We start from the raw sequence: 21,879 nt of genomic DNA, 5'->3' as shown, positions 1-21,879 counted from the left end.
AACATTAGAATGTGAAATATTTAATAAGGCTAAAACTTAAATGAAGATAATCTACTTATTAGTATAGATTTGCCAATATTATAAATAATTAACAAAAAGATTCATAAAAATTTATTATTTATGATTGAATTATAACAATAATACTAATAAAGCCACTGACGATCGCAGCGAATATATACTAGTTGAAAAACGTCAAGTTTAAATAAGATCCAGCAATGCCATTAATTTAAATTGCAAGCTATGTTTTTATGAATTACTTTTGCAGCTAATTTAATGTCTTATAAGATCAGAATGTCGTATAATAATGGTTTATATTGCACTAAAGTTTAAATTGAACAGATGTTATTAGGTTAATTGATAACAATTGAAATCCCTAGTAATAACATTTTTGATGAATGATTCAATACATCTATATCATTAAAACCCATTAACGTCCATCTGGACACATTTTGTACACCTCTCTTCCAGCGTTCACAGCTATTACATTTCGAGGCGAAAAAATTGCAATACTGTATACTTATAGTTTAAAGTGTGCTCTTTCTGATGGTTCCATTTAAATTATCGAAAAACTTCATTTTTGTGCTGAAAAATGTTTAAAACCAAAACATTATTATTATCGAAAATAATTTTTTTTAAATCGAATTCTCAGAGTTACCGGCTTGGAATCAATTTTAAATCAGTCTAGATCGTGAAGGCCATGTTTGAATCTAAAGGATATGAGATATCGAAGTCAGTTTGACCAATGAGACATTTCAAAATGAAAAAATTCTTAATGATCACTTTAATTGCCCGATTATAAAATTTTAGAAATTTTTTTTCATGGAAGCAAAGCACTTTACGAAAAATTACTAGGTACAAAAGTGTTTTAAATAGATCAAGGAATATACATACATTTTTTCCGTAATTTGCTAAATCAAAAAAGTTGATCGTAACTTCTCGAAAAAATTCAGGTATATTCTTTGGTCAATTCTAAGCAATTTTTTTTAAGAAATTTTTTGGTAAAGAGCTTTGTTTTCGAGAAAAAATTCATGAATATTTCGACAAAAATTTTGCACTTAAGGTGCCATTTTAAAATGTATAATTGGTCAAACTGACTTCGACACCCTATATCCTTTAGATTTAAGTCCCGTCCAGGATCTAGACTGGTTCAAAATTGATTCCAAGCCGGTATTCAAGTTTTCGTTGAAAACTCGATTTGAAAAAAAATTATCTTTAATTATAGTGATGTTTTGGTTTTAAACAATATGTTCCGGACAAGTAACTGTTTCGGGAATAGACACTCATTAGTGCCCGTTATAGTTCGAAGACGTTGGGTTTTCCCAGCACATGCCGAAAATGTATGCAAACGCGTTTACGGGAAGATTTGGCGCAGTCGATGGAGCGCGCGCGGGTTGTAAAGATAAACGAACTAATGAGGGTGCGGCAGAGAGCATATGTGCCGCACGTTTCTGATCGACGACGATGTCGCGGCGAGATAGCGCAGCTACATTTTAAAATTTGTATTTACGGTCGCGTTTTGGAAAATCCGAGAAAACAGATATCTTTCTGTCCGTGCGCCGCCGCAAGGTACTAAACGGTCAGCGAGCGCCAGGGTCGAGCGCTTTTACAGGGCGGCGGGTGAGGCTCGAACCGTCGAGGTTCACGCGCCGCACCCAAATAGGTGCTGCGGATGTAAACCCTGATACGTCCTGCGCGAATACTGTATGTTCACTAAAAATGTGTTGTATCGACAGCGAAATTATAAACAGCGAGAAGCGAAACCACTTCATCGCGCGAGCTCCCGAGTTTCCTTTCGTTTGCCTTGGGCCTTTGCAGCTCCACAAAACAACGCCGGCCGCTAGGAAGTTCCCCACGCCTTCATCCACTTTCGTATGCCCACGTCATGCAGTGGCTAATGCCCTGCCTCGTTGTCGAAGACGCAACGCCACCACCACCGCTCTCGACGCATGCCACCACGCGCCGTGAGCGCTTATCAATAAGCGAGCTCGCGGCCGTGTTTGGGTATTGGGCCGACAACACATCGGTTTTCGCGTCCGATACCCGCAAAGATCAGGAGCCCGTCGCTCCCACCACTCGAATCTGCGGAACGGGAGGCCAAATCGGGCCTCACCGAGGCCGACCGGCAGCGTCACACGAGGAGCGGGGTGGTAGGCCGCGCGCACAATTGGCCAAATGGCCGAAGGAAATTACGCCCTCACCTATATTCGGGCCATATAGAAGGGGCCAGGACGAGCGAGGCTCGCAGCGGAAAATCCGGCGGAAAGCAGGACACGCCCCGGTCAGGGAGACGGAGTGGAAGAAGAAAACGAGCGAAAAACCTCTCAGCGGCTGAAAAGTAGTACTAGCTCGAACGATCGGGTGGTTTCGTTACATAGCGTAGCCGTTCTTCACACTCGCAAGTGTAGATTAATAATTTCTTTGCGACTTAACCTGTAATTATATTTGCGTTCGTTTCAACTTGCATTAGCGTTAAGTTTTTCTTTGTACTTCGGGACTTAACCGAGTTTTTTATAGTTGATTTGTTCAACCAGTTAACAATACTATTTATACATTAAAGTACATCTTCAATCTATCAATCGACTATCATTTCACTTTTCCTTAACCCGAACATAATATTTTTCATCACAAAAATGAAGTTTTTTTGTTTTTTTTTAAATATAAAGCATTTATTAATCATGTTATATATTTACATATATATACAATTTTACGCTATAAAGGCCGATATAAAAGTGTGATGAATACATAAGTATAACGAATTGTGAAAATTGTGCGAGAATGCTAAATTTTTAGCTAACAATTTAAAAAAAACTTAGATATGATTTTACATTTCGTTGTAGAAGGTTTATAAAGTACATTAATGCTAGTAAAGAGAGGTGTAATGTTTAATCTACTTAGATCCCTAATGAAAATGGCCCTTTATTTTTTGTCGAGTGGACATTGCCATAAAATATGATTCAAGTCTTGGTCGCTCGTACCCCAAGGGCTGTCAGCGCTATCTACGATACCAATCTTTGCCAGGAAACTAGCTAGACTGTAATGTCTCGGCATCTATTAAATGTAAAAATGGTTTCTCTAGGTAGTTCCATGTTGTGGTTTACGCTCATTCTTGAGACAATTTTGTACATAATCGATTCCTTTTTCCATGCCCGTTGAATGAATGTATTCTTGAGTTGAGTGGAAAGCTTCATCGTATCTTGCGGACTCCTTCAGCTCGGAGAAAGGCAAGGCTATAGAGACCGGTGATATATAAAGGCAACAGATCTAAGAGAGGCTTCTTTACTAACTTGTCAGCTTGTTCGTTCCCTGAAATTCCGACGTGAGAAGGGATCCAGAAAAATTCAATTCCGAGCTGATGATTGATGTCTTTTTCAAAAAGATATATTTTCTTTAATTTTTAAGATATAGGGGCTAATGACTTGCCCAATTTGAGAGGATACTAGGGCCTAAAGAGCGTTTAGGGAGTCAGTGAGAATGAGTATGTTACTGTTCATAGAACAAGTAGCCAAATCAATTGCATCGAGTAAAGCTACGCTTTCGTTGGTGAAAAAAGAACTCCCAATAATGCAGCGAGTTATCATTGTATTACTATTGGGACAGTAGCACGTAATTCCTATCGCAGGTGAAAAATCTTCCACTACTGTCTTGCTCCCATCGGTGTACCATATTGAGCCATCTTTGTCAAGTAAAAATTGGTCTGGCACAGCTCCTGGATTGGTGCAATTGCACAGTTCTTTGTCGAACTGAATGTTAATATGTATATGGTGTATTGCGGCATTGTAGGGAATTGTATACAAGCTAAACCTCTTGGTTTTGAGAGTGTTTTGTTCGTTAGGATCCTTCGATCTTGAGTATTTAAATAGATATTTCACGTTGTTTATATTTCTACTTAGAAGTAACTTTTCTAGAAACTTATATAATATGTCATAAACGAAAAAATTAGAATTTGAAAAGACTTTATTTAGGTATCTTGTTGCAAGGAAGTTTGCTCTGTCAGAGATTGTAATTAATTTGGATTCTGCGAGTAATAGATTCTTGGGAGTACTGATTCTAAGACCTAATGCAAGTCTTATCGCTGTATATTGGATGGATTCAAGCGTATCAAAGAAGTTTTTGTGAGTAGAAAGATATATAAAGATGCTGTAATCCATGATGGATCTTATGTAACTTTTGTAGAGAATGAGGAGAGTGGAGGGATTGGAGCCCTGCCAAGTTCCTCTAATGAATTTTGTGATGTTGATAACTTTATTACATTTGCTTTTGCCTTCCATTACTTGCTGGTTGAAATTAAGTTTATAATCGAAGATTAACCCAAGGAATTGGACCATATTACTATTGCGTATGACAGTGTTTCGAATTCTTATGGATATTTCGCCTTGTTTGACTCTACGTTAGTTGAAATAGACGAACGTTGTTTTATGAGGACTAAGCTCAAGACCAAGATTTTTCAAATTGGAGTCGAGGACGTTTATGGCCGTGGAAAAAGCCTTTTTGCAAAAGTCAAGCGTTCCCCATTTGCAAAATACAACGATATCATCTGCAAATTGCGAAATTACGGCCCTTTGGGTAAGTTAAGGCAGATATTAGCAACATGAATATTATACAGTGGGGGCTCAGGACTCCACCTTTAGGAAGACTGAAATCGTCCCCCAAAAAATCGCAATACACGAGACGTTCAAATAATTAAAATAAATTTAAAAAGATACACAATTTGACGTATAGCATAAATTGGAGAAAACACCTACTTTGGCTAGAATTTGAAGCAGGATTTGAGAGTTGATACTTTAAAAGGTTCAGTTAACATCTAACAAAGTAGCTAGAAGTCCTTTACCGGTGCTGAAGGCATCTTCTATATTTGTAGTTAAACCTACTAGACAATCGATTGTACAGTGGCCTTTTCAGAAACGTATTTGATTCTTAGGTAAAATATTCTTAAATTCAGCCCATCGTAGTTTGTTCTTAATGAGGGTTTCAAAAAGTTTGCAAGTACAACTGAGTTCCTACGTCATCAGGTTTGTCAATGAAATAAACAAAGGACTTCTTCCAATCGTTTGAGAAGCATCCAGAAAGGAACATTTCGTTAAATATGTCAAGTAGGATAAGTTTGATTTTATTAGGGAGAAATTTCAGTATATGATAGTCTATGCCATTCGTTCCAAAGACTGAGAGCGACTGAGTGGCATTAAATTCAAAAAATCTGAATGGGGAATCTAAAAGATTGTCCTTAGTCGTGTCAGGGATTCAGGAGGGATCTAGTATAACAAAGGGGGTATAACTTGTCTAGAGCAGCAAGGATCTTTTTATCTCTTTTAACATTATTTAGAGTGTGAGGAAGAGAAGTTTTCACCCGCTTGTTTTTGAATATTTTGCATGTAATCCAAACAAATATGAGACCATTTTTGAAATTTATGTTGAAGACAAAATTCCTAAAATATGCTCCATTTTTGGTTTTGAACAGTTTTTTAGTGATGGCGGCTATTCTTTTCAATTCGATGGCATCGGATTTAAGACCAGAATATTTGAACTTGAAAAAGGCAGCCATTCTGAGGCGCTTGGCTTCCTCGCACTCGGCATCCCACCAAGGTATAAAATTTCGGTGTTTAGAGTTATTTAGATGTTTCTTAGTTGGAGTATTGATGATAAGAGCCTTGGCTATAATGGTAATGAAGTTATATTTTTCACAGGTAGAGGCTTCATTAAAATTTCGCGCTAAGAATTTCTTATAATTTTTCTCATTTTAGAAATAAATCCTTCCTAGTTAATCTTTTTAGATTTGAGATTTAGAGTTTTCCTCGGGTAAAAATGTTTTGATATACATACATCTATATAGACAACACAATGATCGAAATCCAAGGTGTCATCTAAGACACTGACACCAATTTTGTCAACTAGGTTACTAGAGGATAAGATTAAATCTATATTTGATTCGATATTATTTCTGGTGGAGAAATGCGTTTTGGTATTATAGTTATGAATAAAGAGATCATTTGCGTCGATTGATTGTGGGAGTCATTCTCCATTTGAGTCAGTAATTTCACAGTTCCAAAGGATATGGTGCGCATTGAAATTGCCCATGATAATATTGCGACTACCTACATTGATGTTATGAAATAATTTGTCCCATTGCAACTGAGAGAGAGAGAGAGAGAGAGAGAGAGAGAGAGAGAGAGAGAGAGAGAGAGAGAGAGAGAGAGAGAGAGTAAGACATGGGGCTCTATAATAGCATATTAAATTTACCTGAGAATTACAATTGATTAATATGATGCCAGAAATTTCTATAGAGTCCGCTGGACTGGACAGGTTAGAGAAATCGTGGAAGGTTAGGTTAATTCTGACTAGAAAGATGATACCGCCGCCTTTCCCGTCATTTCTGTCTTAACGAAAAGTTTTGAAGCCCGGAAGACTACAATTTAGAATATTGTCTGTGATTCATATTCCAAGACAGTTGAAAATGTCAATATTATTAAGAAGTTGGTATAATTCTTCTGTCTTAAGGAGTATGCTTCTGGTATTCCATAATAATAGTTTCAGGTCTTGGGTGTGGAGAAGGGTGGGATTACCCGTTGACAATGAAGAGCTTACTAGGTTATTCATGGTAAACTTAGTTTAGAGAAGGATCGGAGCATTCACATTATGAGAAAATTGAGTAATCAAAATTAGGGTTTTCTTCATTTTCGAGAGCTTTGCGCAGAGAGGCGATATTAGATTTGATGCCTTTACCTATGACGATTATTATTCAATAATCCAATCAATTCAGGACAATTGTGTGAAGTTGATAGGGCCATTTTCTTTTTAGTCGTTTGATTTTCTGATTTAGTTTTCACTAAAATATTGATCATGTCATTAAAGGTAAAATCTAGTTGATGTTTATTTCGCCTGGCTTCGATGTAACATTTTACAGGTTTGAGGAGAGAATTTATTTTGAAGTTGATGATTAGATTTGTGTTGTGGTTGATACGGGTTTTTTCGATAGTATTTGAAGTTTTATGTTTGTATTTATTTGCTAGATTGTCTGAATAAAGATGGGGGCTAAAAATTGTTTCAGTGGAGTTCTAAGAAGTAGGACTAAGGATCTCTTGATATTATTAGCGTTTTTTAGAGCGTGGATCAAGGTGGAGATGAGGTTTTGCACTGGTTATGAAAGGGGATTTGAATTTTTCCAACTTTAAGTTAAGAGGTGTTTGATTCAGTGAGAAATCCTCTTGTTCGTAGTCAAGAGGTATATGTTCTAAGGTGGGCTGACATGGGAGTGCTTTGTTTATATTTAATTTTACGGTGTTGATTTGTTTGCTATCTTCGTTACCATGGAGGTGATCTTCTTTGATAATTTGATTTGGCTGAGAGAGAGTGGTAATTTCTTTGTTCAGAAGGAAACTGTTTTTGAAATGACTGGTAGAAGAGTAAAGAAAGTACTTGGGGTTCTAAACATCGAAAAAGACGTTCAATCCTATCGCTAATGTGGAAAATTTAACAGGTCCCTTAGGCAGTTTATAAACATTATCTGGATGTATATATACAACTCGTCTAAAGCTCTTAACATTTTTAAAGGAGATACCTTCAGGATAAATATCTCTTTTAATTCCGAGACACTGGAAGCAGTTTTAATTTGGTAGTCGATAGTTAGGAATTTCTCTAGAGACGAGTTAGAGATGCCATAGGCCACGTTAGAAATTAGAACTTTGATCGATATGGTTACGAGAAATTTTATAGGTACAATATTTTTGGCAATGTTTACATTATGGACTGGCTTAACTAACATACTTGCTACAGATGAATTGTCGAAAATAACACGGAGACATCTCCAGAAGTTTTTGAAACGAAGAGGAAACTATTTTCATTTTTCATATGTTTGTTAAGTTCTTCAATGTAAACCTTGTTTGGAAAGTCTTTTGAAATTGGAATAACAATAGCTTGATCGTCTTTGGGTCTGGTTTCGAAGATGTCACTATAACTTTACACGGATACTGAAAAATCATATTGAATAAGCCATTTTCAGGTAATTTGCACTGGCTTGTTCGTTGCGGATGAAACATCCGACTAACACGACGGAGACTTCGCTCGTCGTAGCGCCCTTCTTCATTGTTCTTATTGGAAAAAAATCAGGAAAAGCGAAAAGGAGACATGGCCAATGGCGCAAGACGGCGCGGCCATCGGCACGAAACCGAAGATTTGCGGGTTTTTCCAAAGAAATGCATCATTGAGCGCATACACGTGCTTTCTCTTGCGATGATACTTGCTGCTCTCCTGCTCATCCAGCGCACATGACTGTTACACATGGTGGCAGGCACATCGCCACCTCCTTTAGGATTAGAAGCATGGGCTCTGATCTTGTGTCTCGCTTGCACAGGCCGGTGATAATCGCCTTCAAGCGAGACACAATCTGCGTCACGGTGCCAAAACGTGCAGACAGCCATGGCGATGGAGTGGGAAGCGGATCCTCCGATACCGAGTAAGAAATGTAGGAAACACTTACGACCTCTGGGCCCAAGAGAAAACGTAGGGTGGAGCGAGCGAGTGCTTAAAAAAGACTGACTCAATAGCGACGAGCAATTCTGCGTTGGCAACCTATGCTAAAGAAGGTCGCCCAAATTTGCGTGTGAAGTTCTTATATGTTTACATATTATAAATCTCTTGTATGTTTTAATATTCTAAAGTTCTTGTATGTTTCAATATTGTAAAGTTCTTGTTAATTTAAGGTGATTCGAAGTGTAAACCATTACAAAATAAATACACTAAAAATAATATTCACGTATTAAAATGTATACCTGCATCCTTCCTTTACCCGAACATTGTCTAATAACAAGCCTAACAACAAACCTAAATTATTCAGCAGGATCTACCCTATCAAGCGCAAACTGCATTTCAGATGAGTTGATCACAACTGAAATAGGCCTAATGGCCGAAAAACTCCGAGAGCAAATCTCTATCCGGTGATAACGCGGAGTGTTTGTAAACACGTCACCTCGCAAAGCACCGGGCATACTCCAAAAATGAAATTCTTCGATAATTTGAACGGTACCACCAGAAAGAGCCCACTTCAAACTATAAAAATACATCTATTGAGATTTTCTTCGCTTCGGAATGCAATAGCTGTGAGCGCTGAAAGAAAGGTGTACAAAATGTGTCCGTCAGAATGTTAATGGGTTAAGGTGGTCGTGTAATAAAATCTGATAACTGATATATCACTGCTTGAATTAGGTTGATAAAATGTGCAGTTCAAGAAATGTATACAGGTATACATATAAATAATATTAGGTTATTGAAGCGTGCCGCAGTAAAAAAGTAATAAGAAAATGTTTAGTATAGATATTATTATCTTTTGTAGCGAAATTGTCAATGCGATAAAGTTCATAGGCGAAATTGGAATTCTAAATACACGGAGCAAAGAGCTGAGGCCACGGTGCGCCGATAAGCGGAGCGCGACGCCGATAAGGACAAACTTGAATTTGATTTCATTACCGCTTCGAGCAGTCGCTCAGCTCTTGTCTGGATTGAATATGTAGAATGTCCAAGATCGTAATCAACTGCTTGCCAAATTTATTCAATATATACCTTCGTAAAGCTTTTCATAACAACATTACTAAGAATCATCCTAATTTTGAATTTGATGCCTCTCGTATCTAAGTTAGATAGATTTTGTTCACTTTCACATGTAATGTACACGGTCTGTTTATTAAGTTAAGCAGTGCAAGAGTTAAGTTGCTTTCTTTAATTTGTCTTCATTTTCTCAATTTTATTTTCATTCACTTTATTAAATAATTTGATACAATTTCGAGTATTTAAAATTTCTACTGATTTCTAACGCGTGTGTTGAGTAAATGCAATGAAATATTCTGGAATATTGGATACTGTGAGATCGAGATATAATTTTGAACTAGATTGAGAATACACGAAATACATTCGATCAAGTATTTATTGGTGCAAACTTTAACAGCAGGCCGCTCATTAGCAAAGAAAGAAGAGGGATAAGATGGATCAGTAGTCTCTCAGCATACAGCAACTATAGAACGATGGCCTGATTCCAGCTTTTGCTAAGCTCAACTCGTAATCCTCCGGGGAAACGTCAACGTGCACTCGAACGTTGCTAATTGAATGTGAAAATAATGGAGTGCTTCCAGGGCGTGTACGCTATCTCATATCTCCGTTCGGTGCGCCGTTTTGTCATATTCCTTCAATGTTCAAATTTTTACCGTTACTCTATGTCAGGTTCATTTTCCTAAAGCGTGATGATCGAGAGCATATATCCTTTTTCCACTCTTTACGCTGGCAAGTTTAATCTTTCAAATGTGTCAGGCTGTAACGTTAATTTGATATTTTCATTTCCAAATGGCTGCTAATGGTTTCAAATCGAGAATTAAACAAAATTTTCGATAATGACAGTTATATAAAAATTAATAAAATGATAAATACGCAAAAAAACTATCTCACGAAGAAATAAGCTAGTCAAGAATTTTGCGACCTTTCAGTCCATTTTCATTGTCACCGAGGGAAAAAAATTCAAATTGAAGTATAATGGAACTCAACCCGTTGAATCTCAGTTATCCCGTCGGTCGAGGGAAAAAATGGCGAGGCACACACATCAATATTCATGGTTTTCTGATAGGCGACTGCGAAAAAATCGTCTGGCCTTTGTGGTGACCGGCTTTTTTTTTGCTCAGCAATGTTTGAGCAGCCGCCCCGTGCGGCCGTCTACGTATAGGAATCCCAATGTGTTACACTCGGACGATTCTTCTCTTCTCGATATTTTACATATTCCTTTCGTCTCACATTTTTTTGCTAATTTATCCGGCAAGTGTTATCAAAAATCTATATTTTGCTGAAGTATGGTAAATTTTTATGCGAGAGAAACTGCGGCGAATAAATATTTGCAGAAAAGTTGTTGTTGGCGTCGGCACACTCGTTAGATCAAACAAAAAGTAACTTGCACTTTAACGAAACAACGAACAAAGAACTGTAGGCGTTGGAAATGAGGGGCTGAAAAAACTTTTTAAGTGGTCTTTAGAAATCGAAAGGGTGCTGCTGCTTGAGCAGCGGAAGAGACCGCAGTGAAATCTTAATGGCTAGCATCTAATTACCGATAGCGCTGACCGCGCTTCAAAATGCAGAATCACGCTCGTTACCTTCTGTAATGAACTCGCGAAGAGACAATAATCGTGCGATTTTTGCATTGTGACTGAAATGAAAAACGAAGGCTCACCATCTGACTGTGAGAGTAGGCCTTATTGTCGACAATACACTTGTTGGACGTGAAAGATCGCTCCGAAGTGCTGGCAATCTGCTTTGGGTTGTCGTCGTCGCCACGCATCGCAATGTCCACCTCGCCGATCAGTACTTCATCCGCACTCCTTCCGGGCGCTGAAACACGCAAACGCACAGGAGACTTCACATACACAGCTATATCTTGGGCTCGAGGCAGAAAATTAGGGGGGAGAAGCGAGCAAGTGCCTGCAACTGACGCACACGCCAAAAGTAATTTCTTTTGTAGAGGCAATTTCGGAACGTGCCTTCTTGCCGTAGCCTTAGCCTTTTGAACTTGTCGTCGCTAACTTGTAAAGATTGGACGACCTTATACCTGGGTGCAGTTGCTCGTCGAGGATCTTGAAAGATAATACAATGTACGCGCCCGGCAGCGAAGTGGGAGAGGGCGAAATAAAGTAAGAGATAGAGACAAAGATGATGGCCGATGTAGCCTCATTTATTGCCGAAAGTCATAAATATCAAGAATTTTATTACGCTATAAAAGATTCTTTTTGGGAATGTTCAAATTTCGAGTTACGGAAGTTGTTTCAAATTAATATCCCAGAAACGTACGTGCCGCGATTTTGCGAACTACCATGTAAAACAATTTTCGATCGTTTTCTCCGTGACATCAAAAAAGTTTTGCATCGAACAAGATATGCAATTATTTAGGCGAAAACTTTCTCGTTTCCAGAGAACTTTCGGCTCTAGCTAACTTAGCGTTAAAATGAAATTGGACCACCGTGAAGATAAACACCTTCCTCCATTAGTAAATCTCATTACGAGAGTGGCTTATATCGAGCTTGTCGAAAAAAATTCCAGTATAATATCATTTTCAACGAAAACACAAAATTCAAATACACGCCAGTGTTTTTACTTCGTATGCTCGTCCTGTCGTACTCCAACTTTCGCGTGAATTTCATAGCGTAATAACTATGCGGAGTTGTGTTTCCCTCACCCTGTCAGTACACAAGAGTGACAAACGTAGAAATTACATGATGATAACGCGCTCGCACAGCAGAAAGTAGTGAGGAAAGGCCCACAAAGGCGAAGCAATACTGCGATATTCACGAAGGTACATTTTCTTTATCGTCGGTAAAGGCGTGTTACAAGCCATTTGATGCTTTAAAGCTTTTTCTATCTATTATCTATAACTAAATGCTATCCGTTTGCAGCACGTACGCTTGCGGTTTTGAAAAATTTTAGCGGGAAGTTAAGTTGAGTATCTTTTGGCTCAACTAGCACTTATCGTTAAAATTGTTGCTTTAACTCTGGTGTTTCCAATTAATTGTATGATAGATGTTTCGACTATTAGACATAGCTCTAATTTAGCTATTATTGTGATATTCATCGAACGCATTCTTTGTATGTACAATACGATATTGAAAGTTAAATATTCATTTGATAAGAAAATTCAATCATAATATTCCATAAAATTATTGATCAATTTTGTTAACTGTATGCATTGGTTCATTAGAAAATAGTAAATTACAGTTTATCAATAGCTAATCGTGGTACATTAATTATTATTCATCATTTTCAGAATGAAGTAATAAGAAGCAGGGTGTATCGAGTGTGGTCAGAGTGCAGACGTGATAACATATTTTATGAAGAATCAAATATGTATTTTCTAGGAAATATAACTGAAACTAAAACTCAAATTTATTTTAGTTATATAAATATAACTAAAATCAATCATTGACGGGTCAATGAGGTATCATAAAATTCCGATGCTGGGTGAAAGAATCATTTTCAAATTTTAAATAATCTCGTAAGCATTACCGCAATTGTCATTCATGAGATAAGCGATTACAAAACGCTCGTTGGATCAATTAATCGATGAAGCTTCAGTCAAAAATTCTGTCGTCAACGCTGTCATCTACGCGTGGTCAATTAGTTCGGGATGATAGCCGTCAATTATCCGCGTGTATCAACGTGTAACGAGACAGAGCGAGACAGAACGTGTATCGCGTGTCCCCCCAGGGCTACGCGTATATTACACGAACCTTCGGCGGAAGTAACGTCGTCAGGCGGAAACTCGTCAATTTGCACGTTAAATTTGTTCTAGATGTTGTAAGACAATTTGCAATATGCAAGCAGCAACGTTGCAAACTACAAATTAAGATTACGAATTTTTTTACAAATCGTAATGAATTGCCCCGTATAAAAAAATTTTAACATTTCCTAAACGTTTGCAAAACTTGTGTCAGATGATGTGTGATAAAAATTGTTTCATCATACGATACTAAACATGACTATTCGATTGATTTCTTCGGGTAAAATTATGTATATTTTTACTAAACTTTTGTTAATGATATTTTGGGAATTTAATTTTTTTTGTTTATTCGCAAGTTTGATATCAATATGGTCAAACGTTTACCAAAACAATTAAATAAGGTTGAATAAGGTTTGGTTGATCTTTGACAAAAATTAGTTTGGTAAGAGTATTCCACTTTTATACGAAGAACCCAACAGAATAATCAAAATTAGCATTGTCTCCTGGTATAACTTTTGTCAAACTTTATCCAACGCACGTTTTGCAAATGTTTAGGAAAACTTAACATTCTTAATTACGATGTCTTGAAAAAAAAATAAATTTCTCAAAATCAGTATAATCCTTTAGTCGATTTTCAGTTTTCAATTAACATTCAAATCAAAATTTTTTCTATAGCTCGCGCGAGAATCGTAGCATATAATCTCGAAATTCCAATTTCGCTCGGGATTATCCATCCATGGAAACTAGAAAAAAATGTAAAAACTCAATTTCTCCTGCTTTATCGAAAATAGAGATTAATCTCTCAGCTGTAAGAGCTTGACGGGTGAAAATTCCGAATAGCGTACTTTCGATTTTATAATTTTGTTTCCAAAATATCAGCTTTATCCCGCGATTTTACTCTACTCAGTGGGGTAAGCAAACACTGAAGCAATTAGGAATTCTATAGCGAGAGACGCGAGGGAGCACGCGTGCAAGCACGAAACAGCGCTGAAAGTTGATCCTCTCGCACATCGGATGATCCTCTTGGTCGGGCGTTGAGTGTCGTTGCGGCGGCGCATCGATCTGTCCTTGCATCCACTTTGCGATAATGCATAATGGATAGATGAGAGCTTGACGACGCCACGAGGCATCAAAGCTCTCACTTTCTCGCTCGGTGCCGTTTGTCCTTGCGCATTGAGGCGAACGAGTTCCAGTTTACCTTACCGCGCTTTCGTTGATGATAATGAAGGGCGTGCAGGCGCTCGTAGACCATCTATTCCCTCGCTCACGCTAATTGCTTTCTTAATGTTTCAGTCTCAATCATTACTACCTACTGAATAAATGTAATGCATCTTGGCAATTTGCTGAAGTTCCTATTTTATTTACTTCACAATTTAAATTTGTTATACCCTTTGCACGTCTCCTCATTATTATCATTGATTTAATATTTATTTTGTAAGATAGTCATTATAATTCATAAAATGGTAAGTAAATTTAGATTAAAATAAGAATATTATTTTCGATATGATTCAATACGTGAAGAAAGTATCTATGAAAAATCAGCGATGCTAAATTAAATTAAGGGTATAGTTTCATTTTGAACACAATTGCATTAAGACGTAGGGAAAAAAACAACGAGCCTTTTTTCAAGCCTATGAAACTTTGAATCTGTAAAGTGTTTGCTACTAAAAATTTTGGAATAGTTTTTTCTCTGTTATTATTCGACGTAGTAACAACAATTATTATTATTTTAAAATAATCTAAAACTTAGAAATAAGTAATGCCTGTCGTTTAAAAGAAGATGAGAAAACATTTACGGCACACTCTAGCCACAATTTGTACTGAAATGGCTGTTTGTGACCGTGTTTTGTTACGCATACACCCTACGTACATAGTTTAACAACTTCAGACCAACAATCACGTTTGTAGTTGTACAGTTCAAGTCGTATTACACAAATAATGTCTTGCCAGCTGCTGTGCGACTACAAAAGCTCTTCAAGCGCACCCGAGTAAAGCATACTATCATACTACATATACAAGTTCAAAAGTCAGTTTTCATTTTTTAGTATGATTAATAATGGAATTTAAAAAACCAACAACAGTCACGACTTCGTTGTTGAAAATATAAAGTATACAAAAGTTTCTTTTTAACAACATGTGGAACAAAGGAGATTATTCGTTGTACTCAAAATGTAAGAAATTGTAAAACTACAGTATGCAGTCTGCTTCAATTACATGCAGATTGCTGCACTTAAATTTTCTTTCTTACCGCTTCAGTTCACTTACTGCTTTTTCATTTTTAGAATTTTTTTCCAGCTAATTGTTACTGCCCCTTCTTTTTTCTTTTATTCTTTAACGAGGCTAAAGTTGATTTAATCTTGTCACGCGAACTACGCTCGTAAAAGTTTATATCGCGGCAGACGATATGATATCGACTTGCCAAAACCAATAATTATGTATATATTTTACACTCAAGTAACGATATATAAAATTTAATTATTTTAAAGTTGAAGTACCTCGCAAATTGAAATCAAACACCACCAGCGTGTTTTTTTTTCGAAATGTAACGTTGCGCATCGACTCGATATAAATGAATCCGTACAGCATAATATGGATTTGAAATAATTGCTATATAAAGGGCAAGTACAGTCGTCGGTTGAAATGATGGCACAGACGAGTGCGCATAATCGTCGACGGTTCATACCTCTCGAGGTGAATTATGGAATTGCCGTGTGGGGGCATGATACAAAATTCCAGGCAGCTCGCGAGAGAAGCTAATTTACTGCAGTCGACTCGGGCAATGACTATGCTACTGCTGCAGTTGTCAGATGGCAAAGTCAGTTGATGAGAGATCGCTATTTGCGAATAAGCGTGTTTATATGGAAAATTTGACAGAGAGAGAGAGAGAGAGAGAGAGAGAGAGCGAGATGGTGATTTGCAATGGTATACAAACTTAATTTTTGCGCGGGGTGTAGAGTGACTGGCTACCGGCTTTGATTGAGCTATTCAGTGCATCGTAACAATATTGTACTTACGAGTTTGTATGGAAACTGCAGTAGAATAGAAATAGACAATTTGTTATCTAATGGTTTTCATTAGTTTCTGTATTGAAGTATACTTTTTTTTATTGTATGATCCTTTGAGTGTTTAAAGACAGTTAAAATATCTAGAGTTTTCAAACATAAAATATTGTGCAAAACGGAGTGTCTTCATGGAGAAGTGGTGTGCCAATAGCCACGAATTTATACATTAATCTAAAAGCTGGCATTCTACAGATGTAAGAATTAAAACTGAAAAAATTATAAAAATTGAGAAATTGTTCTAAAATTCTACTATATTTCGTCAATCATTCTAAAAATTAATGTTGTCTTGTTTCATGCAGTCATGTTCTGGGAAAACCTAGCAATTTGAAAAACTTTTACAAGCTATACAGATTAAAAAACCGTCGAGCCATTTATCAAAATTTTTTTCTAACTCGCGATCGATAGTCTTCAAACCAAAAGCCAAGCCAAAAAAAAATAAATAAATAAAACAAAAAGGTAAGAAAAGAAAAATGTAACGCTATCTGCCCTTCCATTAACTTCGGGCTCATTGATGATGGATGGATAGGATTCGCGAGAAAAATAGCGCGTTATAGTCGAACTCTGCCGACGACAGTGAACGTATCGATTATTTATGGGCGGCAGATGCGGCTGCCTCGCACCGCAACTTGAGTCTCGATTAACCGGTTGTTGATTTTCCTCATTTCCGATATGCACACGATTAAACATAAGGTTTGTGAAATTCATCGATGCATTGCTAATCGTTTACAGCTTTTTTCTTTCTTTTGGAATGTGCACGCATATATTGCGAATAATAATCGAATCGTCTGCTTGCTACCTTCCGTGAAAAAAATTGCCAATAGATTGCTCCTGGTTTGATTATCATTTCTGATTCAATATTGCTCGGCTTCTACGTTTGTATCCATTGAATTCGCATATGATAGCTGATATAATTCGGCGCTTATTCGTTGATATTATTATTCAAGAACAATGAAGGTTTATTTCCACCTGACTTTATATGTGTTACGAGACGTAGTCGCGCGTATCGCGCGTGAGGCGATACGCGCGGCTACGTTTTGTATCACTGAATAGTTATCTGCATGAAAAACATCTCTGCTATTTTTATTAAAGCGACCGAGTGAAGCTATAACAAAGCGATTCTAGCGTATGTAGCTGAATTTAATTGATCAACGTAAATTTTCCATAATTTTTTAACGTTTTCATATGATCGATACGACTGAATGTGTTAACGTATGAGATGGCGGGTAATCATGGATATAAGCACGCTTTTTCCATCGACGTAAAACTAAAATTCTGTTACTTTTTTCATAGCTGAAGAAAACTTGCCTTTTTTAAATCTTGCGAAATAAATCATAAATCAAAGAAATACAAGAGTGACAGCCAATACTATAAACAAAAACTATCTCAACTCAATTTATTTTCGATAGCGTTTCGCTGATTTGTCTTTCAACCTCATCAGGTCCTACGCAACAACGTTGACTTTTTTAATGTACTTACATCAATCTTCTGCATTTCTTAATAATATGACAAAACAAAAGATTAACCGTGACTATTTTATTTACTTGAATAATTCATCAATTACGTTCGCCGAACAAACCTGTGACTTCAATCTTTCCACTCTATGCAAAAACTCCCTTTACAAGCGTTCTTTTATGAATTTTACGAAGTGTTAAAAATTGCAAAATTCTATTATTATTTTTTTTTATGAGTACTAAATGTAATTATAACGTTCAGCGCATAAAATTATTCAAAAGTTATATGCCCAAGAAAAATATCACAAAAAAAAAGTTATCTAAAATTACTGTTAATCCGTAAAATCTACAAAAATTGATTCCACATTAACAGCTTATAAATTCTGTAATAGTACAAGACAGTCCATCAATGAATATATAAACGACGGCGCAAATCTGGCTCGCCAATAACAATCAGTGTCGTCGATCTCTCGTCAATTTCCCGCTACGCTGGACTGTATTACCGTAGACACGTGCTCGTTATAAAATTGGCTTCTTCTTTTGCTTACGGCCGCTGATCCACACAACAGCGTTACGAGATTGGCTATCTAGAGCTTTGTGGTGAGGGGTGCCTATTTTGCTGACTGATTGAAAAATAAAAATAGCTGAAAATGCGTTTTCAATACGCTGGATATATTCGTTCAACGTTTTATATTTGAGGCCGGAGACGAGTGAGAGAAGTTGAATTTATTTTGCTCGCAGAGGTTTCGTGATAGCTTAACCGGTCAAATGGTTTAATGAGGTGCGATGTTAGGTAATCCTCTGGATTATGCATAAGTCGTAGTATTTTAGTGGAAAACACTGATGTTGGGAAGTTAATGCACTGGAGGATGTTGAGTTCGCGAGAATACATGAATACGCAGAGATTTTTTCAACTGGAAGATTCGACTCTCCGTGAACTTGTGTCATTGTAACGTCATTATTGCATATTTTTTGTTAAATTTGTATTCCGACAGTTCAAACGAGGCATTAGAATACTGGCTGCAGTAAGGACGAGCGAGGAGCAGAATCACGTATACGATAGATAAATGTTAGCCTTCAAAAACGTCAGTGTCAATCCGTGCGCTGTTTGCAGTTCAGGTTGAAATATTAGAATCGTGCCAAATCGTGGCGGTGTGGTGCTGCATCGATAGCGCAGCCAAACGCTCGTGTACATGGAAGTGGAACGAAAGATCTGTCTTTTCTTATTTTTTATCAAATCACTGGATCGTCATTATGCGCGCAAACTCTTGGCGCTGCTGCATTGACCGACTAACCTGAATTCTCATCTCCATGCACTTTATAAGTTTCAGTTGGCTTACTTCCACGTTGACCTGTGGGCATATCTCCTTTAGGCACAGTTCAATGGTGCTCGTCTCGCAGGTCTATACGCAAGTCTATAACTGGAGCAGCGTGTGTCATCGATAAACTTGCGCTCGTGAATAAATGATTGTGTCTTTGCGTGAGATTTTGCGTTCTTATCTCTCACACATTGAAAGAAGCGCAGGTGTAGTATAATGATACGACACGATGAAACCGTACAGGCATCAGCGCTAAAGTTTTACTCGCGTGGATGTAGGTAAAAGAACCCCGTAAAAATCTCGCATAAAACAAGTCAACGCCGAGCGATTTCAATTGGTTCACTTTTGCCTTTTACTATTTTTACTGCCACCGCGTCGTCGTAGAAGAAGTACTTTTCGCGTGCTTCAAAATGACGCACGATCTTCGTAAATTTCCGCTATACTTTTTTATGAGTATGGACACGTTGCATGATTCGCGGTTTTTAGATAGCCATTAGAAGATATAAATGTTTAACCTTGTCACAGTTGCTTTAAGCTGGTTAATGGCTGTACAAACAAATGTCAAAACATTCGTATGGATGGATAAGCGATTCAATGTTAGAGATTTACGTATAGTAAATTCTTGTAGTATCGCATCAAGGTAAATTAGACGAACTTATTAGAGCAAAAAAAACATCTCTGAAGTGTGCATTTAATAAAAGTATATGAACGAATAGTTATTTTCAACCACTCCGAAAATCAAAAGGCTGAGTACTCGAGGGAAGTAGAGTTTTTATGCTTGCCGCGTAATGTAAGCCGCTTTACAAACGTTAATGAAAAATTTTGCCCGTGTAACACTATAAGTATGTGCACTGTTACGTTCGCATGCCGCGCAGAAATGATATAGTACGAGGGTGAGTCAATGAGTCCTTAAGAAGAGATAGAATAACAATTTTTTTTTATTTTTCAACATAATTTCTTTTTAGCTTGATACGCTTTTCGAGTCGAATACGCGTCCTCGTATTTCCTTAAACTATTAGAAAAAAACGATTTTGGAAGTTCCTCAATACGTAGCTGTTTGTTTGTGTTAAGATCTCTTTCGGAAAGAATCATTGTCCGGCAAGCCACTTTTATAGGTTTGGGAATAAAATAAAAGTTACTGACGGCCAAATCTGGTGAATACGGTGGATGGTCCACTAATTCGAATTTTAGTTCCTTAATTTTGGCCATAGAAACTGTGCAAGTGTACGCTCGTTATTGTCTTGATGAAACAGAATTTGTTTTATTTAAATGAGATTGTTTTTTTTTCTAAATAGTCGATGAAGATAATTCCACGTGCATCCCAAAAAAACACTGTCCATAACCTTGTCGGTCAATTTCACTGTCTTCGCCTTCTTTGGAGCTGGTTGATCTTTCATAATCCGCTGTTTTGACTGTTCCTTCGTCTCGGGAGTGTAGTGGTGTATCTATGTTTTATCTATAGTCATGAATTGACGCAAAAAGTCGTCCGGATTACGGTGGATGCGCGCCAAGAGGACCTCAGCCACCACACGACTGCGTCTGTTCTCAGCTGAGAGTTAACGCGGCACGAATCTTGCTGAAATTTATCTCATGCCCGATTTATAATACAAAATCGAAATGATAGTACCTTTTAATATTTCCATTATTTCAACTCTTTTACACAATTTTATTCTCCGATCGCTCAATACCATCTCGTGGATTTTGTCGATCATTTGAAAGATATTCACTTTTACAATACACTTTGAATTATGTTCATTGTTGATGTACGGCCATGTTTAACTTCATTTACTCAATTGTAAACAGTTGCAAATACAGGGGCGGATATGCCGTGAATTGTATTTAACTTAGTTTTGATTTTTTTAAGTGTGAGGTCTTTCAAATAGAAATGTTTTATCACCTCTCGGTACTCACTTTTTTCTATAGTTGAAGAATAAGCAAAAGCTATTCACTTTGATCGACGACAAAAACGGAACCACTTGATAGATTTGACTGAAATATTGACAGCAGTCTAGTTAGAGGTGACAGTTGCTGTAGTAACATAAATTGTGGTACTTTGCGCGCCATCTCTTGAATTTTCTAAGGTCTTATTGACCCCCCTCGTGTATTAGGATGCGTTAAATTCGAATAATACAAATGTAATAAAACATAATGCTTTAACTTTGACACGAGAATAATGAATTTATGCACGTTTCACTGGTTTATTAGGAGACAGCTAAATCTTTTAAAGTTTGGGATAACGCACCTTTACATTTGTCGCCAGATCAAGAATGGCTCAAATTCCACGAGTAGCTTTATGCCGCGGTTGGGAATTCTAGGAGTCAGTGTAAACGCGCGAGAATGGAGGCATTTAAAGAGATTACCCAACAACCGTACATTTACTAAACTAACATCTAACGTTGGAATATACGTTTGTCGACGAAAATAAGCGACATCGACGGTGCATTCGGAGTCGAGTGTACTCGTAACGCTTATCTGTACTCGTTAATAAACTTTGAAAATTTATCGTCAAAGTCTATATAATATTGCACTGCCGATTTAGATAATGAGTATATTTTACTAGATTTGTATACTCGTGGGTACAATACTTAACTCATATCTCCGTGCATTCGCGTATTGTCGCGCGCAATTTATGGCAACAATAAATCTCCATAATAATCCTCGCGTCGAGCTTAATATACGTATAATGCGCGGGGGCGCGCGTGATAAAATCAATTTCAAAAGCCCTACGGCCGCGAATAAGGCGATAATTCATGGCGGTAAAAAGAAGACTTTTTGCAATACTCGTAGTCCAGCGCACGCTGCCAGGCCTGCTCGCC

General features: G+C 37.3%; 1 protein-coding gene across 1 annotated transcript in view; it reads right to left on the bottom strand.

Moving 5' to 3' along the window:
* The window catches only part of LOC131663691 (uncharacterized), a 73,842-nt gene that overhangs the window by 7,284 nt on the left and 44,679 nt on the right, over window positions 1-21,879 (bottom strand). Inside the window, exon 2 of the mRNA XM_058934232.1 lies at window positions 11,195-11,352. Coding sequence (XP_058790215.1) covers window positions 11,195-11,352 — 158 coding nt within the window. The remainder of the gene's footprint in view (window positions 1-11,194; window positions 11,353-21,879) is intronic.

This window comes from Phymastichus coffea, unplaced genomic scaffold (assembly GCF_024137745.1).
Source record: "Phymastichus coffea isolate CEN01 unplaced genomic scaffold, Cenicafe_Pcof_1.1 PCOF00038, whole genome shotgun sequence".
In the NCBI taxonomy this organism is placed as follows: Eukaryota; Metazoa; Arthropoda; class Insecta; order Hymenoptera; family Eulophidae; genus Phymastichus; species Phymastichus coffea.
This window is presented reverse-complemented; position numbering and strand designations above follow the sequence as displayed.